General features: G+C 46.3%; 1 protein-coding gene across 4 annotated transcripts in view; it reads left to right on the top strand.

Annotated features, from left to right (window-relative positions):
• Pan3 (Poly(A) specific ribonuclease subunit PAN3) overlaps positions 1-21,033 on the top strand; it is a 43,394-nt gene extending 22,361 nt beyond the window's left edge. For all 4 annotated transcript variants that reach the window (XM_077702205.1, XM_077702206.1, XM_077702207.1 and 1 more), the window contains exons 12-16: positions 13,359-13,498; positions 14,436-14,565; positions 14,885-14,949; positions 15,629-15,767; positions 16,871-21,033. In XM_077702205.1, the coding sequence (XP_077558331.1) occupies positions 13,359-13,498; positions 14,436-14,565; positions 14,885-14,949; positions 15,629-15,767; positions 16,871-17,056 (660 nt within the window). In that variant the 3' untranslated portion in view covers positions 17,057-21,033. The remainder of the gene's footprint in view (positions 1-13,358; positions 13,499-14,435; positions 14,566-14,884; positions 14,950-15,628; positions 15,768-16,870) is intronic.
• Positions 21,034-25,044: the final 4,011 nt, after the last annotated feature.

A 25,044-nucleotide genomic window follows, 5' to 3' on the forward strand; every position in this document is an offset into this window, starting at 1 on the left:
CTGGAACCTACATATAGAGAACATAACATCCAAGGCTAACCAAACTCTAGGCTGCGTAGAAATTTTTCTCCTGCACCTTTGTCGTTAAAGTTACTTTTATACACTAGCTACGTTCGCCCTAAATTAGAGTATGCTTCTTCTATTTGGGATCCCGCTCACACGACATTAATACATTCAGTCGAGATGGTACAAAACCACGCAGCCCGTTTTGTTATAATGATCACAGAACAGCTGGCGTCACTCAAATGAAAAAAACTTTAGTCCTTCCGAACCTCTCGACTCGCTGAAAACACTCACGAATTTGCCTCTTTCATAAAATTTATCACCATAACTTCACGTTGCACAATTCATGGATTCGTCCTGCGCCTTGCGGGTCAGCTCACCGAGATCACTCGCATAAAGTCGATGTACCTCATTCGAATACGGTCACACATTCCGCATCATTCTTTCCGAAAACGGGCAAGGATTGGAACAATCTACCGAGCTCATTAACAAGTATTAAAAACCCTGATTTATTTAAGGATGCTTCGAATAACTCGTAATAAATTCCCACTTAGTGTCCAAATTGTATAGAGTGCTTTGCATGATGGTTATGTTATTGATTAAAACCATATTTATTTTATATATGCTTGAAATATTGCCAACAGAATTCACCACTGGGCACCTGGATTGTATTTTCTTTAGTCCTTTACGAGACTGTTCTATTGTTGCTGTTTAATTACGAACAGCGCATCTGTCATCCATTTGTTATTGTTGTAACCCCTCCCCTCTATAATGTATCCGTACCCTGAGGGTAAAATAAATGAAATGAAATAATGATGAATATCAACCATCGTGGAGTCGGGCTAGGATGTGTCATAGCCCTTCACACAAAATGATGAATGGATGCTATGAGCATTCCCTTCATAACGGGGCATATCCTTGAGCCACCACAGGTGGCCATCTAGTGGCGGCAACTCCAACTCACCCACGGCTCCATGTAGCCAGTTCCCCAGGGGTGAGACAGCTGGAGCACATTGCACAGTTTTGATAAGATTCCGTTTTCGTGCGTCAGGCTGCTCCAAAGGCATGAAAACTGCTCCAAAACAGCCTGAAAGGCAAGGATTTCGACACTTGCAACAGTTTCAGTGGGGAAAAAGGCCGAGTTGACAACGTGGTTTTCCAAGCAGCCAAGTGGGGCTGTTTTTTGCAAGGATGGGGTGATTGATTGATTGATTTATTTATTTATATTTTTATTTACACATACTGCCAATCCCAATTAGGGATTATTGCAGGAAGGGCACATGCTTTGTGAAAGTGCAAGAAAGTACAAAGGGTACTCACTGAAATATAGCAATTCGAGTGGAACAAAACCGACTGCAATACATTTTATGACTACATCAGTACCATTATAACTACATCAATACCATAGGACATCAATACCAACAATACCAATAAGTAACATTCAAGCAGGGATGAAAAAGTTTCCAATGATTGACTGTTTGTTATACTGATTGGCAAATTATTCCACCTTGGTATCATCTTGGTATCGCTAGGTCAGCTAAACCCTTGTCTTCTGCCTTGCAGTCGCCGTTCTTATCATTGCGCACTAGCAAACGCATAAACGACAGGAAAGAAAGACTGTGAACTGAAGCAAACGATAGCTTCTAAAATGTGATTGGCTCTCTAGCTGCATTCGCTGAAATGGCCTTCCGAATTGGGAGTCGCTACGGCAACAAAACACACGGCCGCTGGTGAAGGGCCTGCTGCACATAGTTCAAGCACTCGGTGCGCTTTGCTGATCTTTTTCCTTGTTTAGTCTACGTGGTCAGTTGGATTCCTGTTTAGTTATTTTATCTTTTGTGGTACGGAACAGTAACGGAAACACAAGAATAAGGTTGAGAATGTGTTCCAGGTCACAGGAAGTTGCACAACTCGAAAGAGTGGGTCCATTGAAAACAATGTTGAGCCAAAGAATTCGCCGTGGCTCATACTTGAGTGCTAAATGCGGTGGTGCGTGCGTCTACAATTCGTGTTTGGGAAGTGAACTTTTGGGCTCATTGCAATGTTATAAAATGTACAGTTATTGCTGTGTTTGACAGCAAGCTCGTGAGCCTCGGGAATTGAACAATCAACACGCCAGAAGTTGTGGTGCGCGCTGCGTCGCCATGACGTGTTCGGGTGCATGCGCGCCTGATAGAAGGACTGGTTACGTGAGTAATAATAGTTGATGTATGTGAAGCGAAATTTAGTGCCAAAAGCGAGGTGGCTAAACATAGCAGCTTTATTCACATTACGATAGTTGTGGACGTGCCCCTCAGGGATTGAAATTGTGCGACGACCATCACCTCGCTTTGTGCACCTTCTGCAATTGCTCTACACTAGTTCATACAGTGCAGTCAGGGATTACAGACATAACAATTTCAGCATTGAAATGTTAAACAGAAGTTGTAGTGATTCTTAATTCAAAATTTTTACTGCATTTTACGTTGTCTATGCACACAGCCTCAATACTATTTCAAAAGTTTACAAGAAGGCAGTAAAATTTGTACCTGGGGCGGTATTCTCGTAACTGTCCTTTTTGAAAACGTCCCTTTGAGTCCCTTTCATCGTGACGTACTTCCGGTTAAGCAGTGGGCGTTGGCAGTAGGTTTGTTGCACTTGCGTTACATCACTTCCGGTTGTTTGCTTTTAGCCAATCAGGGCTCGCCATAAAGGACACTTTTGAAAGTGACGCAAAAGGGACAAAATTCGAGAATACCGCCCCTGGTGATATTCCGTTAGAACACTTTCTCTTAAGGTTATTTCCATATTGATTCAAAAGGGTGCTTGTCCCCTTCCCCCAAAATTGCTACAAAATTGACTTTTTATGCTCCTTAAATGATGCATGAAATGTCGGTAACTGCTCCAAATCAAGGTTCTCTTTCTCCAAAATCGAAATTTTGCTGCTCCCAAAACTGCTCCGAAATGTGTTTGGACTGCTTACCTATTCCCCAGCCAAGCTGGTCCAACTGGTTGTAAAAATCCAGAAAAGGCGGGTGGCGCTTCTTGGTTGTGCATATTTTATGACGTATTCTGTGGTTGTGGCGGAAACGTTTTGTGGTTGTGATGCAACAGCAGGGATCCCGTTGCATTAGTAGATCCTACTGGAGCTTTGCTGGGATAGGCTGAAGAAAACGTAGCAGGAAGGAAAAGGCAGCAGCGGGGTTTTACTCTATAGAGTAAGCAATCAACACTTTGGTACACCCTATAATTTGAGTATCTGGTAATACAGTAGTGCTTTTTCAGACCTCCTTGTTTCTGTGCCGAATTGTTTGACCTTGTGCAGTCCCCTTAAGATGAAAATGTCAGTAATTGGCTATGCTTTACTACTTAGAAGTAAATTTACAGCTTTTAAAATGATTACCACGCCTATTCAAGTCAATAAACGCTGGTCGATGCTTTATATTGCCGATTTCGACATGTTGTAGTTGTTTCTTGTGGACCTAAAGCACCCCAGTGTTTACTCTAGGCACTGCACTTTTAGTATTGGTTTACATTTCCCAGCTCCGACATTTTTGATTGCATTTTTTTGCGAACTAAGATGCGCGTGTTTTTGCTAAAGGAGGCATGGCTGCTGTGCTTGACAAAAAGCATGCTGCTCGTGGTTATGCTGCATTACCATCAAATTTTCTTGATCAAAAGGCCCCCAACAAGTCAAATACCCAATTATGGTGTCAGCTTTGTAATCCCAAATCGTTGAGAGCTGATAATTACCTGAAAATGACCCCAGCTATTCACTAGCGAGCTTTTGTTCGGAGAAAGGGTAGTTTTATTTCACCAAAGCTTATTTCGAAAAGTCCCCCGAATGTCTAACAAGTGAACCTGGCATTTTCAGCTAGTTTTCTGCAGTTTCGGTTTCGTTTTTGCATTGCTAAATTTTCATTCGGCGCTGCTATGCAGTTACCCAACTTCCAGCCATTTGCCGTGGTGCCTCCGTCGTCCGCTACTGTTTTTCAAAACAAGCATGCCACTCGTGATTTCACTTAACCCACGCCTTACTTCTGCAACAGCTCCGGCTGAAAGTTGAAACATAACACCAAGTTTTCGGATATCAGCTCAAACAAGGAGAGCACTTCCAATCAGCCTTGATCACCGCCAGCTGTTCACCGGCCAGTTTCGTTTCTGTATGAGGGCATTTTCAGAGGTCTAGTGTAGTTTCTTGGTAGAGCTGTCTAGTGTGAAAAAGTCTTAAGAGGCTTCATATTGTTTCATTTATCAGGTGTCGCTGCAATGTAGGAGGCTTGTAGTGCTGAACGGCTTTCATTGCGCAACAACTGCACGATGAAAGCTTGCTGGGCATGATTCTAGCGCATCGCACCTTATTCCTGCAAACAGGGCTACCATAGCCAGTCAGAAGATGGTAATTAACTGCAAATGAAAGTTCTGATAGATAAATGAGGACCCATACATCAACGAGCATCCACCACAGAGTTTGGTTTTCCACCCCTTGCGAATTTCATCACATCGCTTGCTTGACCTGAATTTTGTGCTGGCTTTAGTCATTGACAAGGTGTTTTGACAGCACGTGGGGAGTAATTGGTACCCCTAATAATGTCAAACCACCAAATTTCTTCCAGAGAACTGTTAAATTTGCACATTTTGAAATAAAGGTTTGGCTTCACCACAAGGTGAGGGCAGCATATGCGTGCTAACATTTTTTTTACCTGAAAAATTGTTTTGTGCAATTCATTTTTTTTTCCTAGAACAGGTTTTTTTAATGTTTACCTACAAAATGTATCACTTATGTCACTGCAATATGTGCCTAATCATGTTTAGCCCCCCAGAAATGTTTTCTTAGACCCCTAAAAATCGGTCAATTTCCTGTGGTAATGAAAGAGCGGGGGATTTAAAATGACTTTTTTGACAAAAATAAACTTAGGGGAAGATGTTCTACTATTCTAAAAAATAGCTACAGCGCGAATAGAAACATGGACACAGAAAGACGACGGGACGAGCGCTCGTCCAGTCGTCCTTCTGTGCCCTTGTTTCTACTCGCGTTGCAAGTATTTTTTAGAATGAACTACCAACTCACCCAACAGTACTCTTTGTTATGTTCCACTGATCGCATAATGACATCATTTGTCTACATTCGTGTTGATTTATGCCTTGTGTCGGCAAACTTTTACCAGAAGGAATTTGTGCAGGTACGGCTACTTCCCTAGAACTGCAGTGGAATGAAACATTTTGCCTTCCTGTCTGTGTGGCAAAGAGTGTTTAAAGGGACGTAGGGGTGGAGACAAAGGTGGCCTGTATCAATATGCTAGGGTGCTGAAAAGTTAAATACACCATTCACACACTAGCAGTTGTTTAATAAGGCAGAAAATGTCAGAAACAAGCAAACAGGTGTCGACACCCCATACGGTTTTGTGTACTACGTTTTGTCACAGCGCAAAAGTTGTGAATGGCGAGAACTCGCTGGAGTAGCATCTGTAAATGTTTACCTGAAGTAAACACTTCCTAAGTAATTGAGCACGGGAAATAAATGCGGATAAAAACTTTCCGTGAGCTTATCTGATTAAAAAAACAGACTACAGCTTTTGTGCATTTCAAGGCGGGCTGCTTCCCTTGGGCTTGTCAGCCATCAGGCTGTCTGTTTCGTTTTGGAAAAGCATTGGTGCACAATTAGCTAAGTCAGTAACCTACCATGGTTAACGCCCAAGCTTCTGCAAGCAGTGAAAGCGGCAAAAGGAACAAGGCCTGAGCTTCTAATCTTCCGTTCTCTGTGCGTGGATGTGGCTATGGATAAGGCGTGCTCGCACCCGGTTCAACCTCCAGGTAGTTAGCCAACTGATCCGACCTTGTGCTCTTTCATTCACTGCGAGCCGCTGTTGATAGCGATTCAAAAACTGTGCATCGCTTAGCTCTACCCTGGTTACGTTTGGGCCTGGGGGAGCCTTGGCCACTACAAATGCAAATGGATATTGTGTACTGAGAAGGCACGGGTTAAAACAAAACACAAAAGTGAACAACAGAGTGCATTGTTTGGGGCGGAGACCCAAAGTGCCTGTTTACTCGTAAGGCACGCATGCTCGTTCGCGGCGGTGCGCCGTCTCTCGGGTGGCGGGCTGCGTACTGCACAGATACAATATATAACTGCAGACCAAAGAAAAAAGTTGGTCATCTTGCGTGGGACAGTGCTTCCGAGGCCTACGGATACATTTATTTTTCCACTCTAGACTGCACTGGTGCCTCTCTCCTAGTTTGCGATGCGATGGCTACATCATGAAAAAATGAAATGGAAATGGGGGAGAGAAATGTTACTTATTTTCCAGGAAATAACATATCGTTGCTTGTCGAACAAACGCTGAGAGAGCTACGAAATGTATGGTCTTTCAGTTAAAACAAAATTTCAGTGAGCCTTTAGTGTACCTTCTTTAAGGGGGCACACTGTTGTAGAAACTTTTTTTTTTTTCCCACCAATTTTTACAAGACTTCATGGACTTGTTCAGTTTTTTTAGCTGATTTCAAATATCTAATTAGTTTTGATGTGAGGTAAGTAGTTTTAGAGTAAATTTAAAATTTTTTTTATTGTTCTTGAGAGCAATCGGAAAAAAATGTTCAACAAAAGATTACCAGCAAGACATGAATAGATACCAGAAGTTGTGTAGACGGAAATATGGCAAGTAGTTTTTTTGTTTTGCAATCACATATACATTTACATCACTTCCAACTTCTAAGTTTGAACTACTCCTGCTAACCAATTAAAAATAATGCTAATTAAACAACTACTGATACACAAAACGCAAAATCTGCTTCCAATATCGCATGGTTTAAACATTCAGCTTCACAGTGCAGAAGAAATGATCTTCCTAGCTGCAATACATGCTGGGATGTACCTCTCGAAAATTTTGTATCACTGCCATACCACTCGTGGTGAAAAAGTGGGGAATCATGGAAGATAATTATTTATTTGTTGAAATCGGGCCTCTATGGTTTTTGTAAGTACCTGGTACTGTTCCACGTACGGAATTTTGGGAGGAAAAGCTGTGCAAATCAAAAGAAAAGTGATACCTAAAAAAAATGCCTTTTTGGACAATTTTTTGGTCCCAAAGACCCAGGTGCTCCCTTAAGTGCAACTCAAGCACTGCGGTATTCTTTTCTTGGTACGTTGTGATTTGTGTTAAGTTCTTCTTTACTTTTTTGTCATTGCGGCTGCTGTTACATTTCCACTACACTATACTCCGTTTCATACATCAAGTGCAACGCTGTCAAAGCTAGCGCTCTTGTTTGCGCTGTGTGCTTCTGCGACCAAAAGTAGTGGGCTGCTTGCGGTGAGCCAGAAACAATAAATGCTTCGCCAGCAACCTTAAAGCATAAATATTTATCGACTTGACAAAAAACGCCTGTGTTGCCGGACGAATGATTGAAATATGCGAGTTTGTATTTTATGTTTGTCACTTTCGTATCAGCTTTCCGCTCTCCGCGCAATCTTGAACGCCGTTTTTTTGTTTACTCTTTGAGGCACCGTTGAAAAAATGGCGTCCAGCTCTCGGGCTTCGACCGCGTATCCTGTACGCATTTTTTCGAGGGTTTGCTTATCACAGTTGTCAAAGAATGCCAAGCAAGTAATTGCAAATGTGTACGCCCGTACCAGGATGCGTTTCCTGGCGAAATCTGTGCAGGAAGTACTGAGTGTTGTGAGCGAGGACACTGGAGTATCTCCCCGTACCGTGGCAAAATTGAAGGCGGAGGAGTGTCTGCGGGGGAATTTGGTGTCTCCAAAGAGAAGACCTGGCGACGTGACAATATCAAGCACACGAACCGCCAAGCATGACAGCTTCACAGTCCATGCCATCCGTCTCAAAGTGCGGAGCATGTACGCCAAGAGGGAGATCCTGACACTGGACATTGTGCGAAAGGCTGTCAACGAAGGCGACGATTTGCCGAACTTCACGAAAACCACCTTGTGGAGGTTAATGAAGGACATGGGCTTCACCTATGGTAAGAGAATATGGAATCTTGGCATCATTGTCTGGCACCGCAGGTACCTGCGGGGGATCAAGGAATTCCCAAGAAAGGGCAGGGGGGAATAATCATTGATGACCTTCCCAGGAATGTGTGACCTGTCAGTGGCGGCTTTGTTCATGAGGGTCAACTGGCAGAGCTGGAGCATGGGCACCTTTCAATCCAGCCTGCTCGCACTGCTTCATGCTGAGCCGATTCCCCGAGAAGGCTTTGTTACCACGACAAAGCAAACTGTGTTTCCTCGTCATGTGGTTTTGTTTGTGGGGTTTAACGTCACCAAGTGACCCGTGCTATGAAAGACACTACATTGTAGTGCTGTCCTGTTTGGTCGTGAAGTGTATACAGCCGGAACAATCATATAACTTCTGCAAAAACTGGGTGGAAGAAAGGAACGAAAGGAAGAAGTCGGAACCCACGGAACCCACCAGGAAATCAACAAGAGGTGCTCTCCTATAAATAAAGTTTGTTTTTAAAGCAAAGCTTTTTACCTCTACCCCCCAAGGGTTCTTTCGCGACTGTTGGTGTCACCAGAAAACTTCAGCGAACAAGTAAAAGAATGCACTGGCACCGCCGGGAATCGAACCCGGAACTAATAGAGTAACAAAGCGAGAGCCCGTTGTCATGCCGATTTAGCTACGAGGCCACGCGAAGGCGGGGAAGACAGTTGGTGTACTCACCAAGCACATCTACGGGTTTACCCCCTGCGGTCTCGCTGAATGCCACGTGAAAGCGTCACGCGACCACTCACGCCCGTCTAGCGGCCCTGTGCACACCTTGCTCATGGGCTAAGAGTTACAAATATTAAAGGACGCTCACACCAATGCATGGCATCTCACTTCTAGTACACCAGTGTGCTAAAGCCTGGGGCCTCCAGTGTTCACGTAAAAAATCACACCTCCTTGTCGTCCGCCCTCACGCCAAATCAACGAATACATTCAAATACTCCTTGATGGCCAGGCCATCACTCCAAGCCCTAGCATCAAGACCCTCGGCCTACATCTCGAGGCTAACACCAAGAGTGTCGTCTCCTTGCAGCGCCTCAAAAACAGCATTAATCAAATCATACACATGATCAGGCGAGTTGCCACCAAGAAGCGAGGCCTAAAGGAATCCGGTACCTTTCGATTAATTGAAGCTTTTGTCCTCTCCAGAGTTACTTACGTCAACCCCGTGTCTTCTTCTCGACAACGAAGACATAGAGATGCTTTATATAATGATTAGAAAGGTGGTTGAGCAGGCCATTGGTCTTCTCAGGAGTGCGTCCTCACAGAGGCTGCTTAGCACGGGGCTCCACAACACGGTGGAAGAGCTGATAGAAGGCCATTTTTCTAACCAGAAGGTCCGACTCAGAACTGTGACGGGTAACCGCATGCTTCACCAAATTGGCTGGGCAGCCCAGAATGTCACTCCGCTTGACGTACTCCCAGACTCTTGGCGACTAAAACTAAAGAAGCTCCCTTTGCTTAGAAATATGAACCCCTCACATGGCGAGGGTCACCGAAAAGCACGGGCTCAAGCGCTCAACACCAACCTCTGTGGGGATTATGCAGTTATCCACTCTGACGCTTCCCAAAATCGAGGGCAGTGGTACGCCATCATCGTGGCTACCTCCAGAACCAACCTCCTTGCGTAGACCTCGCTCAGGACCCAAGAAATGACGGCAGCAGAAGAGGCAGCCATCACCTTGGCTCTCTCTCAACCAGGGGTTCGGAGGGTAGTCATCGATTCCCAGCAAGCCTACTGGAATTACCAGTAGGGTTGGGTGTCCTGACCTGCACTGCGCGTGCTAAAAAACACTCTCCAAACGGTTGCATTCAGCTCATCTGGACACCCCCTCACGCTTCAATGGAGGGAAACAAATACGCCCGCCCAACAAACAAGCACGAGGTCGCGGGTTCGATTCCCGGCCGCGGCGGCCGCTTTTCTGATGGAGGCGAAAAGCAAAAACGGTTGTGTGTACGAGATTTCGGCGCACGTTAAAGATCCCCAGGTGGTCTAAATTAATCCGCAGCCCTCCACTACGGCGCGCCTCATCGCCTGCGTTGCGTCGGTGCGTTAAACCCCTGCAATCATCAACCAACAAACAAGCCTGCGTCTTTACCTCCCGTGCTATGGAGCTGCACGAGGACAGTCACCCGCTTGTCACGTTCAGGGAGATAACCCAGCATTATCGCCTTACAGACCGTACCTTCGCCTTACCCTGACCTTTCCAGAGAACAACAAACTACCCTACGGCTCATACAATGCGGGCTCCTTCCTACAGCCTACGCGTCTTCAATTAATGCATCCGAATCCCTACGACGCTGAATGTAAATTTTGCTCAGAAGTAGGAACTCTCCGCCCCGTAATCGGGGTGTGCGACTTTAGCCCTGAGCACCCTCCTCTCTTTCCGTCAACTACCCAACAAGATCAATGGGAGGTGCTGCTGTCCAGGCCCTCTCTACCTACCCAGCTTCAGCGGGTGGACAGAACACAGGCCGTGCGGACTGCATATGGGCCCCACAGAAGAAGAAATCACTCCCCAGGGCTGCACTCTGGGCCGTTCAGAAATCTGAACAGTATTTCTTCCTCCTCCTCCTCCTTCTCTGCCGCAAATCTCGTCACCTCCGTCCGCGGTGCAGAGACGGAGAAGTCAGATCGTGCAACACCGGGTTGGAGCTTTAATTTTATAAAAAACGTTTCCACTCTTGTGCTACAGCAATACAACTCAACCAAACACCGTTGGTGTGGTTAAGTGAATTTCACTTGTCTCTGGTTTTGCTATTTGTAGAGCGATGTGAGTGAATTTAAGTGACGTCGCATGGGTAATCGTTATGGGTGTCGTTTACAGCTTTGCTTTGCAACCACATTCACGGGGTGGATTGGCGCGATTTTTTTAAACCGTGAAATTCAGCCTCCTCTTGCAATATTTGTGAATGACACAATCCGTATTGCCCCTGTATGCATTTATGTATGGCAACAAATCTCATGAGCTAGTACTGTTTTTTGTCACAGCCTTAACCTATACCATAGACAGAACCTATAACCTTAACCTATAACCTAGGACATTAATTTATACCTTAGCACAGAAAAACAGGCCATATTAAGGTTCCGTATGTGAAAACAATTGACCTATCCATGATTCTCTTGCGCATAAGTGCCTAGCTTAAAGAGCTCTCTTTTCAATCACAAAAGAAAATATAACTTGCTTCTGGGGTGAAACATTGTAGTGAAGAAATAAATAAATCACGCTCAAGAATTCACAAAATGTTGCATATATTCGGACTGGAAAGGGGCGAATAACAAATTTAAGACATGTATTATGCGTTTATGTGCCAGAAATCAGTATTCTAATGCTGTATTCGGGTGGTCGTTTTAGAGCGCTCTAGAGCACTCCGAAAAGCGACTCCGTGTTCGGGTGGTCGAAATCGAGCGCTCGACGTATGTTCGGTTGGTCGTCTCAGAGCGTCGTACTCCACTCCGAGCACCTCCGAGTGCTCTGACTCCGAAGTTGGAGTGCCGCCGAAATCCGGAGGCGATTGGGTCACGTGACCCCGGCCGCCGCGGCTCGCCTCTGGCTCGCCCCGCTCGCCTGCCCAGCCGGTGGCGTTCGCTGAATCCTCCCTTTCTGTGCTGAAGCCTCGACAGCGATTAGTTGTGGGAGTGTTTCGACAATTTTGCTTCTCGTGCTATTCTCCGCATCATGTCGAAACGGAGACGCCTGTTGAGTGTAGGGGGAGCCGTCTCCGCTACTTCTGCAGCTCGAAATCGACGCCGAGGAGGACAGCAGCTCAGACGACGACGACTCGCACGTTTACGCTGCGAAGTTCGCCGAACTGTTCGCCGAACCACTTCCAGTGTTCAAAGTGCAGGAATACGTTCGCAAGGTTGTGCACACCTATTCTTACCTTCAATCATTGCGAATAAAAGGCGCTCGGCTGATGTCGGGGAACTTTGGCTTGGAGCTAACACGTCCGATACGGAGGCCGCCATTTGTTGAGACACCTTGGCCCCCTTGGCCGGCCTGGCTGTTAGCAGTTGCCATTTTGGCCGCGCCGCGGTCGCGTGCTACTCCAAGATCGGGTACGCGTTCGGTTGGGGAGCGGTGACTCTTGCTCGGATTGGGGGAAGCGGCGCATCGGCGTACTCCGAGTCGGAGTATCAGAGCGACCACCCGAATACAGCATAAGGTACAGAAATCTGCTTTCTGGCCTTTCCCATGAATAACAAATGATACGTTATTCGCACCAAGTGCTTCGGCCTGCTCCACAGTGCAGTGCCAAAGTCGGTTCCAAACTGTTTCGGTAAAAACTGAACCCGTTGCTCTGCTGGCGGCCCGGTGTAATCAAAAACATGCTGAGTGTTTAAGAGAGGCCCAGAAAGAAGTGGATCATCAGGGCAGCGACGAAAACGAAAGTTGAAAGGGAACACCTGTTGGTAATTTACCCTGGTTGGAGAAGCTGTGCGAACTAATCCATGAATTAATGTGTTTTTCTCACACACAGTTCTCGCTAGAATCAACGAGGTAAACTGACAATGCTGCAGAATCGCGACAAAATCGCCATTGCTGGTCAAACATTGGTGCGAGCTTGTTTCGGCCCGCACAAGTGAGCATGGTATGCATCCAATGAACCCATACGTGCAGTTCATTTCCGCATGTGCATAGTGTTTAAGTTACTGGGAATGAAATAAGATTTAGAATTGAACTCGCAGAAGATGTGATAAAAAAATAAAAAGAAACGTCGGAACGCGGTTTCGAGCCCATGTACTTCAAAATTCAGCGTCTTTTCTCCGGAGCGACGCGTTAGCCCACACGGCTACAAAACCGCGCGGAGCGATACACCTTCTTTCTGTGCGGACTACTTGTGTAGCCTTCAGAGCATTGCATATGATGTATGAAACTGAGTATAGTTGTCATTGATGAATGGTTTGCAGTATATTCAAAATGATAAACGAAATATGTAAATGAAAAACCTTATTTTGATTTCAAGGTGGGCATGTGTCCCCGTATTTTTTACCTGAAGGCATCTTTTGGTAAGCATACCTGCCTTTGCCTACCACAGCAACTGCATGTGCAAAAAGAAAAGACAGCTCTGTATTAGGGCCGTGATATTTGTCACTTAACATGCCACTTGGCGGACGCATCGTAACAGGGGGCCGCATATACTTGTGTGGGACGTTGGGGACAGGCACTCCTTACGCTTTCAGGGCCACCAAGCGCTTCTTTGCAAGGCAGTGGCACTCACGAGCATATGAATTTTCCATGAGCAAGTGGTTTCATTGCATCTACTTCCAGTGGTTTTAGGAACGTCCAGTTTGGAAAGTGTGTCATTCAAGCTGGTGTCTCTCGGGTGAAGAGTGGTTGAAGACACCCCCTCGTTTCCCATGTGCAGCAGGAGGACCTGGTTTCCCTGGGCAAGTTGGTTCTGGCCCTGGCTTGCAACACCATGGCGGCAATCCAGCGCGAGAACCTACAACAGTCCATGGAGCTGGTGTCTCGCAACTACTCGACCGACCTCAGGAACCTGATCCTGTGCGTAACCTTCCCCGTCTGCTTCTTTTCTCCCTCTTCCTCTGGCCTTGTCTTTCTATCTCATCGTGGGGCATGTTGCGAAAGCCTGTGCTGATGTTCACTGGCAAGGGAGTTGGGCACTTTGGTTTTGCTGGTGGCAGCGCAGAAAGTGAGACAAAGCTTGAATTCAACAGCAGAGCAGTCTTTGTAAATGCAACTTGGCAAGGCAAGAGGCAGAGAAAATTGCAGTGCAAGGGCAAACTCCTATAATAGTACAATGTAAACATGCATGGCTTGCTATGTTGCAGTTCGCAGACAGTGCGGAAGAGATAAGAAAAGGGGTTTTAGACTGTGCTAATTACCACTAACAAAAGCTACGTCTACGAAACTAGCTGCGTAAACAAGTTTGTAAAAGTCCTTGGTGTAACCACCATGAACTAATGATCGCTTGTAGTTGCCAAACCTGGTGGATCTCTTCCAGTGGGCTGACCAGAGAACCGGAGCCATTGCAGATGATGTGTTGATTGTGGAAGTGATCGGTAATACCTCGTGAATGCTGGCCGAAGCAGTTCCATGTCTTTGTTGCTTAGCTTAGTAGTAAGCAGCAGTGGGTGAATGAAATGTCTTTTCAGTCTGCCTGTTTTATTTTTTATAAATGTCTCATGCTTATGTCCAAGTGTTCTTGGTTTTACAGCATTTTCATGAACCTTATTTGCAGGACCTTGTTCAGTTACCACTTTGTTCTGCAGTTCATTCTAAGAAATGACTTTTGGTTGCTGTTTACAGTTGTTACATCGTGCAAGCTGCTTAAAAAATGCTTTTGTCCCCCAAATCACTATAAATTTGATTTTTTTTTCTTTTCCAGCTCTTGGTGTGATGTATCTGTAAACATTTTCAAAGAGAATTGGCAAGAAATTGCATTTGTGTCCCTCCCAACACTTTCATTTGTGTCACCCAGGTACCTTCTGACCTCACCGCCTCGAACGCACAGCATTAACGACATAATGCCCATGATTGGAGCACGCTTCTACACGCAGCTGGACGCTGCCCAAATGCGCAGTGATGTCATTGAAACGGAGCTTGCAAAGGTAACGCTGTTTTACTCTTACTTTCGTCCGATGACGCATCTCCGAGATGAAAAGCATGTTCATCCTGGTATTAGCCTCAGTTCAAAGTTCCCGATTTACGTGTCTAGAATTATGCACGTTCTGTCTACAGTGGTTGTGCTGCAGTGAGCTCTCGTTCAACAAAAGCGGGCTTGCAGGGTAGATGTCAGTCAACTTGGGGCAGCGTAGCCAGCGTGTCTCTGCTGTTTATATGATTTTAGGACATGTATTGCACCTGAGAGTTGCAAGTGAAAACTTGGAAGTGAGTGCAAGGTACAGTGTTTTATGTTCTTATTTTCAGGAAGTTGAAAATGGACGGCTTTTCCGGCTGCTTGTGAAACTTGGTACAATCAGTGAGCGACCAGAGTGAGATGAATTTTCAATACTCCTGGTTGTTTTGATTTGGCTTGCATAGAGAAAGGATGGAAAAATGAAAGGAAAGAAAAGAGAGGCATTATCTCCCTCTCTCTTCCTTTTATTTTTTTGTCCTTGTTTTTTCCTTCCTGGCATGCTTTTTTGGATTCTTAGAAGTTTGCAGTATTTGGCTGAAATTTGAATTTGAACTTCAAGTTTTACAAACAATTGACAGCACATTTGTTCCCATATGTGGCAGACTTCTGCAGACGCATTATAATTACATGTGGAAGAGACGTGCAGGAATGCACCGAATTAGCTTCACTGTCACTTGTATCCTTGGTGTGATGGTGCAAGAGTAATAAAGTTTCCAATTAAGTCAGTCCGCACAAATAAATCTTTTTTCTGGAGACAAGACAAAAAACTGGGCTGGATACAAAGGCGCCGATTGCGGCATTACGTTGCTGAGACCTCCAGATGCTTCTGAAATTGTGTAAGCTGTTGCCAGTGCGTTGTGTGGCATTTTCTTTTGGTTATACATGTGCACTCTTGTTGGCGTGGACACCTTGGCATGGCAAAATATATTCTCTCGTACGACATGCTCACATCGTGTACTCTAGGGATTGGTGATTGTGCTGGTGGTTACCCCTTCTTTCTCTCCCTCTCTGTTCCCACAAAACGTGCATTGCAGATTCCACTTGGACACATCGTGGTCCGAGACAGGGGATCGGTACATGCTGAAACTCTTCAGGGATTACCTCTTCCATCAAGTCACGAAAGACAACAGGCCGTGGATTGACATGGCCCATGTAGTGCAAGCGCTGAACAAGGTACGCTCTTCACTCACCCCTGTGCTTGCCGAGCCCCTCTCTTTATTGTTTTGTAGCTGTCTTTGAAATTAGTGCAAGCACAGGGTCTTTTGCGGGAGGGGTGTGGAATTGCTGCATGAAATCGCAATGTCGTAATTTCCCTCTAGTGGGGATGTATAACTGGCAGGCATCTATGCCAAAGCCAAATGTGCAAAGAATAGTTGGGGCAGATGCATTCACTGCAGTTACATTTTTTTGTTTTCATGGATAACTGTTTTCTAAGGAGTTGTCTAACAATTTGTACGAAAGCTGCTTCACAAAGGCGTTGTGAGAAAGCCGGAAAAAATGCAGAAAGGTTTTTCTAATGAGGCTTTAGGCATCTGTTCAAAATTGCATTGTGCAAAGTTGGCAGTTGCAGCAGTGCTACCGCTTGCTCCGGAGTTTCACAACAGGAGGAGTCGCAAAGGATTGATAATTTATGCTTATAACCTGCCTGTGCTACAGCTTTGTGGGGAGCAAGCACATTAAGGGTGCTTCGATTCTTGATCTCCAATTTGGAGCACGTAAATTGCATTTCCTTGAATTTCATTCAGGGCGGTAGATAGGAATTGGGGGGTAAATGTGGCCCAGAACTTGTAGCCAAACAAAAGTGAGGTTGTCAAATCCCTGCACTTTGGAAGAAAAGCATTATTTGTGCAGCACTGGTTCTTTTATAACAAGTTATAGGATCTAGACAAGGGATGCCCATTAGCTTTGCCTTTACCTACCTTTTAACAATGTAGCATTGCACCATAGTTGTAATAGGCATGAGCGCCATGCAAATGACAGCTGCATACTGTGTTGCTTCCATTCGTAATAGGCGAGATTTCATTTTCGGAAAGTGTTATGGGTATGTTTGAATTCATTTACGCGTCAAACTTTCTGTAGCATTAGGGCCTCATTGAACAAGCACACAGAGGCTGCAATGTTTCGTTTGTGTGAGTGCACTTTCTGCTTGGAAACAAGCTGCCTGACTGCCCTGCCCTAAAGCTTGCCCGTACACTCGCCACAGGGTTGTGCGTCTGTGCAGCAATGTTTTTTCTGCTTGTTTTCCCTCCACCTGCCTCCTTGCCAATATCACCAAGCTGGACGCCGGTGTGCCCGAGAAAATCTGCCTCATGTCGCGCGACGAGCAAAACATCCTGGTTGTCAGCTATGCTGAGCTGAAGCAGTGCCTCGAGTCCTCATTCAGCGAGCTGCTGTCGGCCACCGCGGCGGCACCTCCTTCCACGTCCCTTCCGCCGTCGGCCACCAACCAGCATGTGCGGTGACTGCTGAGGGGAGCCTGTCCTCCCCCTCCTCCTCCTTCTCCTCCCCCTCTTCAAGACGTGGGGGCTGTCGTTGGCCCGACGTTGGTGCAAGACCGCTTGGTACGCTGGGACCGTCCTTGCTGACTTGTCCTGCATTCTGCCGGGAAGAGGAGGGGTGGGATACCGCCCTCCCGTGTACGGGCAATCATCTTGTCAGCTCTTTAATGGGACTGCTTGTTTCTTCCTTGGCCTCTGCAGCACCCCTGTTCTTCTCCGGTCTTCCTTCCTTCCCCCCCCATCCCCTAGGCCTGTGGTGATGGGAGTGATGACCTAGCTTCTCGCTACTTCCTTCAAGCGAAGCGTTTGTTGGCGGGCTTTCGCATTCTCCGGCCTCTTGCGTTGGTTTCCACTATTACATGCCAGAAGCCATTTTCGACCCATTGGAATCCTTCTGTTTCCCCTCCCGCTGAAACTTCTCCATCTTGTCCGTTGCCTAGTGGGAAATGTCGCCTCCTGTGTGCAGTCTAGCATTGACTCGCCCATTTCTGAGTTGTGTGGGCAGTGCTGCCTGTGGCTGTGGTCGTCCGATGTTCTTCCAGTTTTGCACGGAGCAATTGATCTTGTACTTAATGCTCGCTTATTTTGTTTGCGCACAAAGTTTGCACAAAGAAAAAGGAAAATGGAGCTGCCGTGTTGTGGGTAAGGTGGCCAGCTTCGTTGCCAGTTTTGTTGCGCTTCAGCCATTGGACTTTCATGGGACGGTGTGATGGGGGCCATTCTTCAACTGGCCAGGCTTGAACACAGAAACTTGATGTGTTCTTTCTTCTTTTCTTTTTTTTCCCCATCTCTCCCTGAGCACTTGGGCAGCTAACCCTCAGGTGAGAAGGGCTATTGTTTACACGTGATTATTTTTAGCGCAGTAGAATTGACCACACTTGGCGCATGTCGCACGTGAGGGCCATGCTTCGCCCCCAAGGTTATTGTACGTCCCCCACAGGGAGAAGCTTCGCGATCTTCCCGCTGCGACAATAGCAGATCTACTGCACCTTTATGGCTGTGTTTTGCACGCTTTATGGCTGCCTGGTGTTGCTTAACGGCATCTCGTCACATCTGTTCCTTGGCTGTTTGCCTCTATGCCCTATCGTGTTTTGTGAAGAAGTTGGTGCGTAAATTCTGCCGCTCCGAGCACAAAACTCTTATCGCAAGTCTTGCCACCTTGGTGATCGGTGTTGTGAGTTACAGGGTTTATATGTCCTATGCGTGTGTGTGTGTGCGCGCGCGTTTGTGAGAGAGAACTTGGCTGCCCTCCAACTTGGGTAGTTCGAGCTGCACGATGTTGGTGGCGGCAGTTTGTCTGTTGATGACGGTACGTTACGCTCTGTTGAAAGGGGTTTATTTTAAGACAAACGAGGCATTTATTTTTTTAACTGTGCTACTGAAGAAGCAAGGGTACCTGAGGCCCTGTTAATACAAAGCCGGGCAGAAAAAGGTGTTGAGACATGCTTTTGCTCTTGTTTTACCAATGCGGTCACGTCTGATGACCTGTGTTTTGTGTCGCAATAACTGCCGGACAAAAATGGCTGTTTTGGGCTGTCCGACTTGGCTGTGTCTGATGTAAGCGATCGTTTAATGCAGCCCACGGTGTCATAGTACAGATGTAACTGAAATTCGAGAAGTCTGTCAATTTTGCAAGACCTAGGTCCTTGCATGGTTTGCTTGTGATGAACTTTGCTTGCTCACAAAGCTGCATTGAGGTGTGAGCTACAGAGGCAGTCGCATCTGTTGTTTCCTTGCTATGATTTGAGACCGCTGTGTAAAAAGATTGATGTTCCAGTCTTCACCTTGTTGCATTGCCAACCTAAAAAGTCAGATATTTGGTTTTGACTGCCGCAGGCATTGAAATCGGCTCCTGAACTAGATTTACCTTTGTGGACATGAACACTTCCTGATTCTAGGCATTTTGTGGTGGGCACTGAAGTTTAACCCCTATGGGTAATTAAATGCATACATGTGAGGGACACTGTCTTAAAGAGTGAAGGGTATCTTCAATGTGACTCAGTTTTTCATGCGCCACACAGGGTGTCGCTTTTATGAAACGAAATTTATGTGAATTCTTGATTGTTTTAAATGTTGTTCGACTTTGTTAAAAAAAAACTGGGAATATTTTGGTCTGTATCTGTTTTAATACCAAGTCAAAAAGTGTTCGCACGTTTTGAGTCATTACTTAAACTTTCTTCTTTTTTTTTTTCTTTCAAGGTTCATGTTTACTTTACAAATGTGCTCGCATAATCCTGGCCTTCCTTTTTTTGCTGTTGCCGTTTTCTCATTTCCTCTGTTTGTCGCTGAACACCTTAGTAGTTTGCCGTTTGAATGTCTCCCTGTAAATATGACTGTACATAAACATGACACATGCCCTTTTGTATGCCGATATATGCATGTATATATATACACATAATACTTACGGAGCCAAACTCAGATTTGTGGTACTCAGCCTACTGGAGTCGACGGGGGTCCGCATCATGTATCTCATTTGTACTGCGTGCATTTATGTGTCAAGGGGATCAGTATGGTTGTGCACGTGCTTGCTGGCATCATGTACATAACTCACGTATGCAAATGTACATTTGTAGGTATGAAGAAAAAGGAATCGCGGTATACATGCAGGTCTAAAAAGGCACCCTGTAATAAGTTCCAGCAATCGGCTAATGGCAGCAGGGTTTCTCAAATTTTCAGTTAACAGCCTACAAAAAGAAGTCTCCCATCTTTCTTTATTCGAGTTTCATGTGAGCTACTACTGAAACGCGCTACAGATTGCAAATTCCTTGGGTCGTAATGGATACCAGTTTATGCGCAGGTACAGTGTGGTCCAGTTTCAGTCATTTTGGGGAATTGTCGAGTGCAGACATTGGGCGTGGTCATTTGTTTGTGTGATTTAGGTTGCGTAACCCTATTGCCTTTTTTCTTCGGCAATCTGCAAGGGTTTTGTGCAGTTGAATGCAGGCACGTTTAAGAGCTTTAAACAAAATTGAAGGCTGTGATGGGCAGCCCGCATCAGTTGCGTGAAGCATTTGTTGAGAGCAAAGGCATGCTTGCTGGCTGGTTTCGTTGTGGTGCATAGTTTGGTTTCATTCATTCTGCATCAGAACCGACTTTCTGGCCCCCTTCTTTCCTTTTTTTTCCTTCGGGGCTGCATTCGGGCAGTCGCAGAGCAGTTCAAGGCCTCTGCTTCTATTCTGGCTGCGGGGACGTAATGCATATCTCAGCTTAGCTTCAGTGGAACCTCTGTGACACATTCCGCACGGCATCCCTACTCGTTACGTCTCAGGGGTGCTACCTGCAGTGAGTAATGATTATGGTTGAGCGAAATCCCCGCTAGCGCGCCCTCTCTTTTTCTACTCCTCTTGGTGTAGGCAACGTAGGCTAACCCGGAGGCTACTTGCCGGTGTACTATATTGATGGCTCGGTTAATCTTTTCCCCCTCCCCTCGGCAAATCTCTCATTGGTTCGATGTGGTGTACTGGACAAGGAGTTGCTTTAAGAGTACAAATTAGGGTGTGTCAGTTTGGGCGAGTGCTTAGGAGGTCCTGAGCATGGTGGAAATTCCCTGGTGACGTGTGTTTGGCGAGACATTTCGGGGCTACTGGGTAGGACGCGAGTGTTGTCTGTTGTTGGCGCCAACCTGCGTCGAGTGGTTTCAAGAGGTGCCTGTTTGTGTGGGCCTTTGTTTCTTCCTCGGCTGCCCCGTGAGATGGAGGCGAGTGTGGCGAGAGTCTCTTCAGCCCTGTTGCGACTTGCCACACCAGACGTCCCTTCTTTGGCTTTCAACGAACAGCACAATGGCAAAGCAACATGTGGGAACGTGGTTACCAGAAAGGGTTCAAGGAAGGCGTCAGTTTTGTTTTACGGTGTGTCTTTCTACAAATGTAAATAAGTGGTGATTTTTTGTACAGTTCCTGTAAAAGCTATTTTTTATTGGAAAATAAAGGTGAAAACACTTATTTTTGTGTGTGGCTGATTACAGGTCCACCCAAGGCACAGAGAAAGTAGTACCAACAAAGAGAACAGGGGGGGGGGCATGGCTTTTAAAGTGACACTAAAGTGTAAAAGCAAGTTGGCCTGCGTCAGTAGAATAGTGTGTCATGAATACAACAAGTATATCACGTGCAGCAGTAGCAGCAGTTGCTTATTAACACAAAAAATGGCAAAGGTGTGAAAACGCATCGAATAGCGAATGCGTGGTGAATCGGGATTAATTGAGCTTGCCTAAGCATTTTTCTGAAACAAACAATGAGGCAGCAGGAACTTGTAAATGTGAAATGTCTGCAGGTACTTTTGCTGAACATGGGCTCTTCGAAATATGCAAGCCTTTACTCCTCAACGTTGTAAAATGTGATGTTTCAGCCCAGCTTTGTTTCTGTTTCGATTTCGTTGAAATTTTTCGTCTTTTGTGACGGTCTTCCGATGTCTACCCTCAGCTTGAAGTATAATGAATGTTTTGCGAGACTAGCACCAACGTCTGGCATGCGCTAAAGTTCTAGGCGTGTTGTCTTGCTTTGAGGTTTTCTGTTGCCCAGTAGACCACTGTGGTCATGTGCCACTCTAAGTATGTAGCACGTTGCTAGAGCAACAGTTGGGCATGTGCGAGAGTTTAGGCCTAATGTTTCGCTTTGAGACCTTGTGTCAACTGGTACTTGCAGCTTGATGTACAATGAGTTATTCTTTTCCAAATTGGTACTGACTGGCGACGTTCTCTTCGCTGCCTTTTGAAAAAGCCGATGAAGGGACTTCAAATTTAGCATTAGGGAACTGTAACGTTGGTCTAACAGCACGCCAAGCAGTGTCATACTTGTTTGTGCATAAAGCTGGGGGCACCTACTAACGACGTCAGACCTCAATGCGTGACGTTAGGCTTACAATGGGCCATCGCATATCCACGTCGTCTTCTCTATATGCTGCGCAAGCAGTTGTGAATCGGAAAATGTTAACTTCACAAAAAGGGCTTCACCAGGTGTTTGAGTTTCCGCATATGCAAAATCGGCCAAGGTAGGAGTGTTTTTACAATATAACACGTGTCCTTGTGGGTGTCGGGGTGGGTTGCATCAATTTATGAATATTCTGCTGGCAAGAAAAAATTCCGGGAAGCTTGCGCTCGCGCGCAAGACTTGTATGGTGACGCTATAGGTGAGCATTGACGGACATATAGTTAAGCGTCATATTTTATTCCATGTGCTAGTCGTCATATGCATCGAAGAAGTTGTCTCCGCGAGTGGTGGGTGCAAAGTCACTACGCAGATGCTGCCACGCGAAGGGCTCTTCTACGATACTGAGCGCATGCGCACGATTACACGAAGACTGGCTCTTATACGAACAAACCGAGAGTCGCCTACTATGACGTGGCTTATCGTTCGAGCAGGTGTTGCGACAATTACGGCGTGGCTGTTGCTAAGAATGAACCAAGGAGTGCATGCTAGACGTGGCGTTTGCTCCTCTTGAGTGCTGCAGTGGCCGAAATGGTGTCTTTTCCGTTGTCTAGCGGGTATTGCGACAGTTGCGTGATGGCATTCCTGTCGGGTAGTTTTCTGCAACACTAAACTTTTGGCCACTAACAACAGCTCCGCTGTTAAAAAAAAAAAAGATACGAGCTGGTCTTGAGCAGTTCTGTTCAGTCCAAAGTGACAAATTGAAGCAACCTTTCGGAAATGGAGATCCTAGCTCCCATATGATGTAAGGGAGAGATACGCAGTTCTCGCACCCATTTACACGTGTCCTTGTAGGTGCCTGGAGGTTTCCTCAGTTCATGAATATTTTACCGGCAAGAAGAAAAGAAGATACGAGCTGGTCTTGAGCAGTTCTGTTCAGTCCAAAATGACAAATCAAGGTGACCGAGTGTAAACGGTGACGGCCGACCCCAGGCTATGGGATTCACAAAAGTATCAGTCTGCACTTGTCTCTAGACTGAATTTCCGCTTACTCGGAAGCATAAGTGACCGGTAGGGATGTCTCTCTGTGCATGAGGATATTGCGGGTTGTACCGTCGTCGCGAGTGAGGTCGCCCTGGCAACTTGGCCCTCGGGCAGCCTCATGTAGCAGGGGCAAAGCTGATGTATAGATTAGACGGGTGCTTCTGTAAAAGTTATTTTTGTTGGAAAATAAAATGACGTTCATAAGACCCAGAAAGATTTGAGGTTTGCTAGTAACTGGCAAGTGTTGTCGCAGCTGCCAGGGTGTTGCCGCAGCTGCTGCTTAGCCGTCCGCGGTGATGGAGGAGCGTATGGTTGCAGACGTAGCCAGCCTGCCTCGCACTAAAAATGGACGGTTTTACTGCACCAATGACGGAATATCTCGCGAAAGCAGCATGCATATACGCAGGACAGAAGCGCCTGTCCTGTGTCCCTTTATTCCTGTCTCTTGTCTCGTCCGTGCTATTTTATTTTCTAAACCATCTGTACGCAGCAGACATGGCACAGTGGGGATTTGTGTGCAGCTGATGCATTTTCTAAAATGCCTCACACCTCCTAATAGAAAAGTACCGTTTGCCTAGTCCCATTCTCGTCCAGGATGTGAATGTTTGATTCGCTTTTCGCTTGCAATACATCCTCTCATCCATAGTGACTGTGTCGAGGCTGTGCCTAAAAAGTTGCGTGGGAAACCATAGCTGTGCATTATCTTCCAGACGATGGGCGCCTCCACCTTTTGAACTGCAGAGGACATTACAACTGAGCAGGCTATATATGTGCTCGAGCTGGCTACATAAATAAAGTTTCAGGGGCAAAAGCCGTTATTCGGCACCGCATGCCGAGTCATTTGTGTAGATCGTCACAATAAAGCGGCACAAAGATGGACCGTACGGGAGAAGCGGTGGCACACCCAGACAAGCGGCTCAGGGGATGGGTAGAAAGCGTTTATGGATCTTAAAGGGAAGGACTGAGAGTGCAAGTGGTCGGCCTCCTACGTCCAGGAGGCCGCGAGCCCGCGCTGATTCCAGTGACCGGTCGACCAGAGCTTGTTACTCCGGAGCTGAGCTGGTCAGCGCAAGCTCGCACTGCTCAGGTGATGGGTTAAGGCCTCCATGGGTTAAGGAGTAGTTCAGGGTTGTCTGGGCATGAAGGCACCAAGTGGTAGGTTGTGAGAGGGACGTTGCAAGTGTGGCAGTTGAGTTGAAAGAGAGATGGAGAAATGTGCTAGAGAACTGTGTGGTTAAAGGAGCCATGAAGAGAAAATGCAAGTAGGTTTTATTCGAAAGATTTCGTGTTTTATAGTGCCCCCAGCGCTTGTCCGGATACAAACGGTGCTTTATTCACTGAGAAATTAAACAATTCAGGTTAAAATTTTGATTTTCCCGCGCAATCGTGCGTTTTCGTGGTCCCAAATGACATCACACGAACCGACCGCTCTGCAGCCTAGAGTGCCTTCATTCACGCATCCGCCGTACAGGGTAGAGGCACGTATACGCTGGCGCCGCCATTTTCGGTTGCTCGCTCGCCGCCGGAGCAAGTCATTGTGTCAAAACCGCGCTAAAATTATCGCCGCAACGCGGTTTACTGAAGAAGTTTGAATCATATTGTCTGTTTCGCGTTGCTAGGTCTCGTGGGAAACGAAAAGAATAACGCGTTGAGCCCGTTAGCCCAATTGCGGCGGCACGGGACCGTTCAAAGGTTGTCTCCACCCTGTACAGCGGTGTTGGTTTGTTCCCGCGTTTCTTTACGTTCCGTAACCTAGATGGCGCCACCATACCGTGGCAAGCGTTTGGTTTGTTTTTGCCTGCATTTAAGCCTGGCTTGTTTTTGTTCTGGGAGAAAATATTCGTTCCCTGAAACAGTGCTCGCTCGACAAATGGGGTCACGTAAGACACCGTTGCTTGCGTCAATCGGGTAGTGTCGTCTGAGACAACCCCAAGCCCCGTAGTGCTGTGCAGCTAAACCAAGCATGCTGTGCGCAGTACGAACAGCAGAACGCATCAGTACTTCTATGTTTACATGTGCTTTCGTAACTTCCACTGTTTGTCTCAT

Source organism: Haemaphysalis longicornis, unplaced genomic scaffold (assembly GCF_048455015.1).
Source record: "Haemaphysalis longicornis isolate Haplotype H1 unplaced genomic scaffold, Haemaphysalis longicornis Haplotype H1 scaffold_3, whole genome shotgun sequence".
Lineage (NCBI taxonomy): Eukaryota > Metazoa > Arthropoda > Arachnida > Ixodida > Ixodidae > Haemaphysalis > Haemaphysalis longicornis.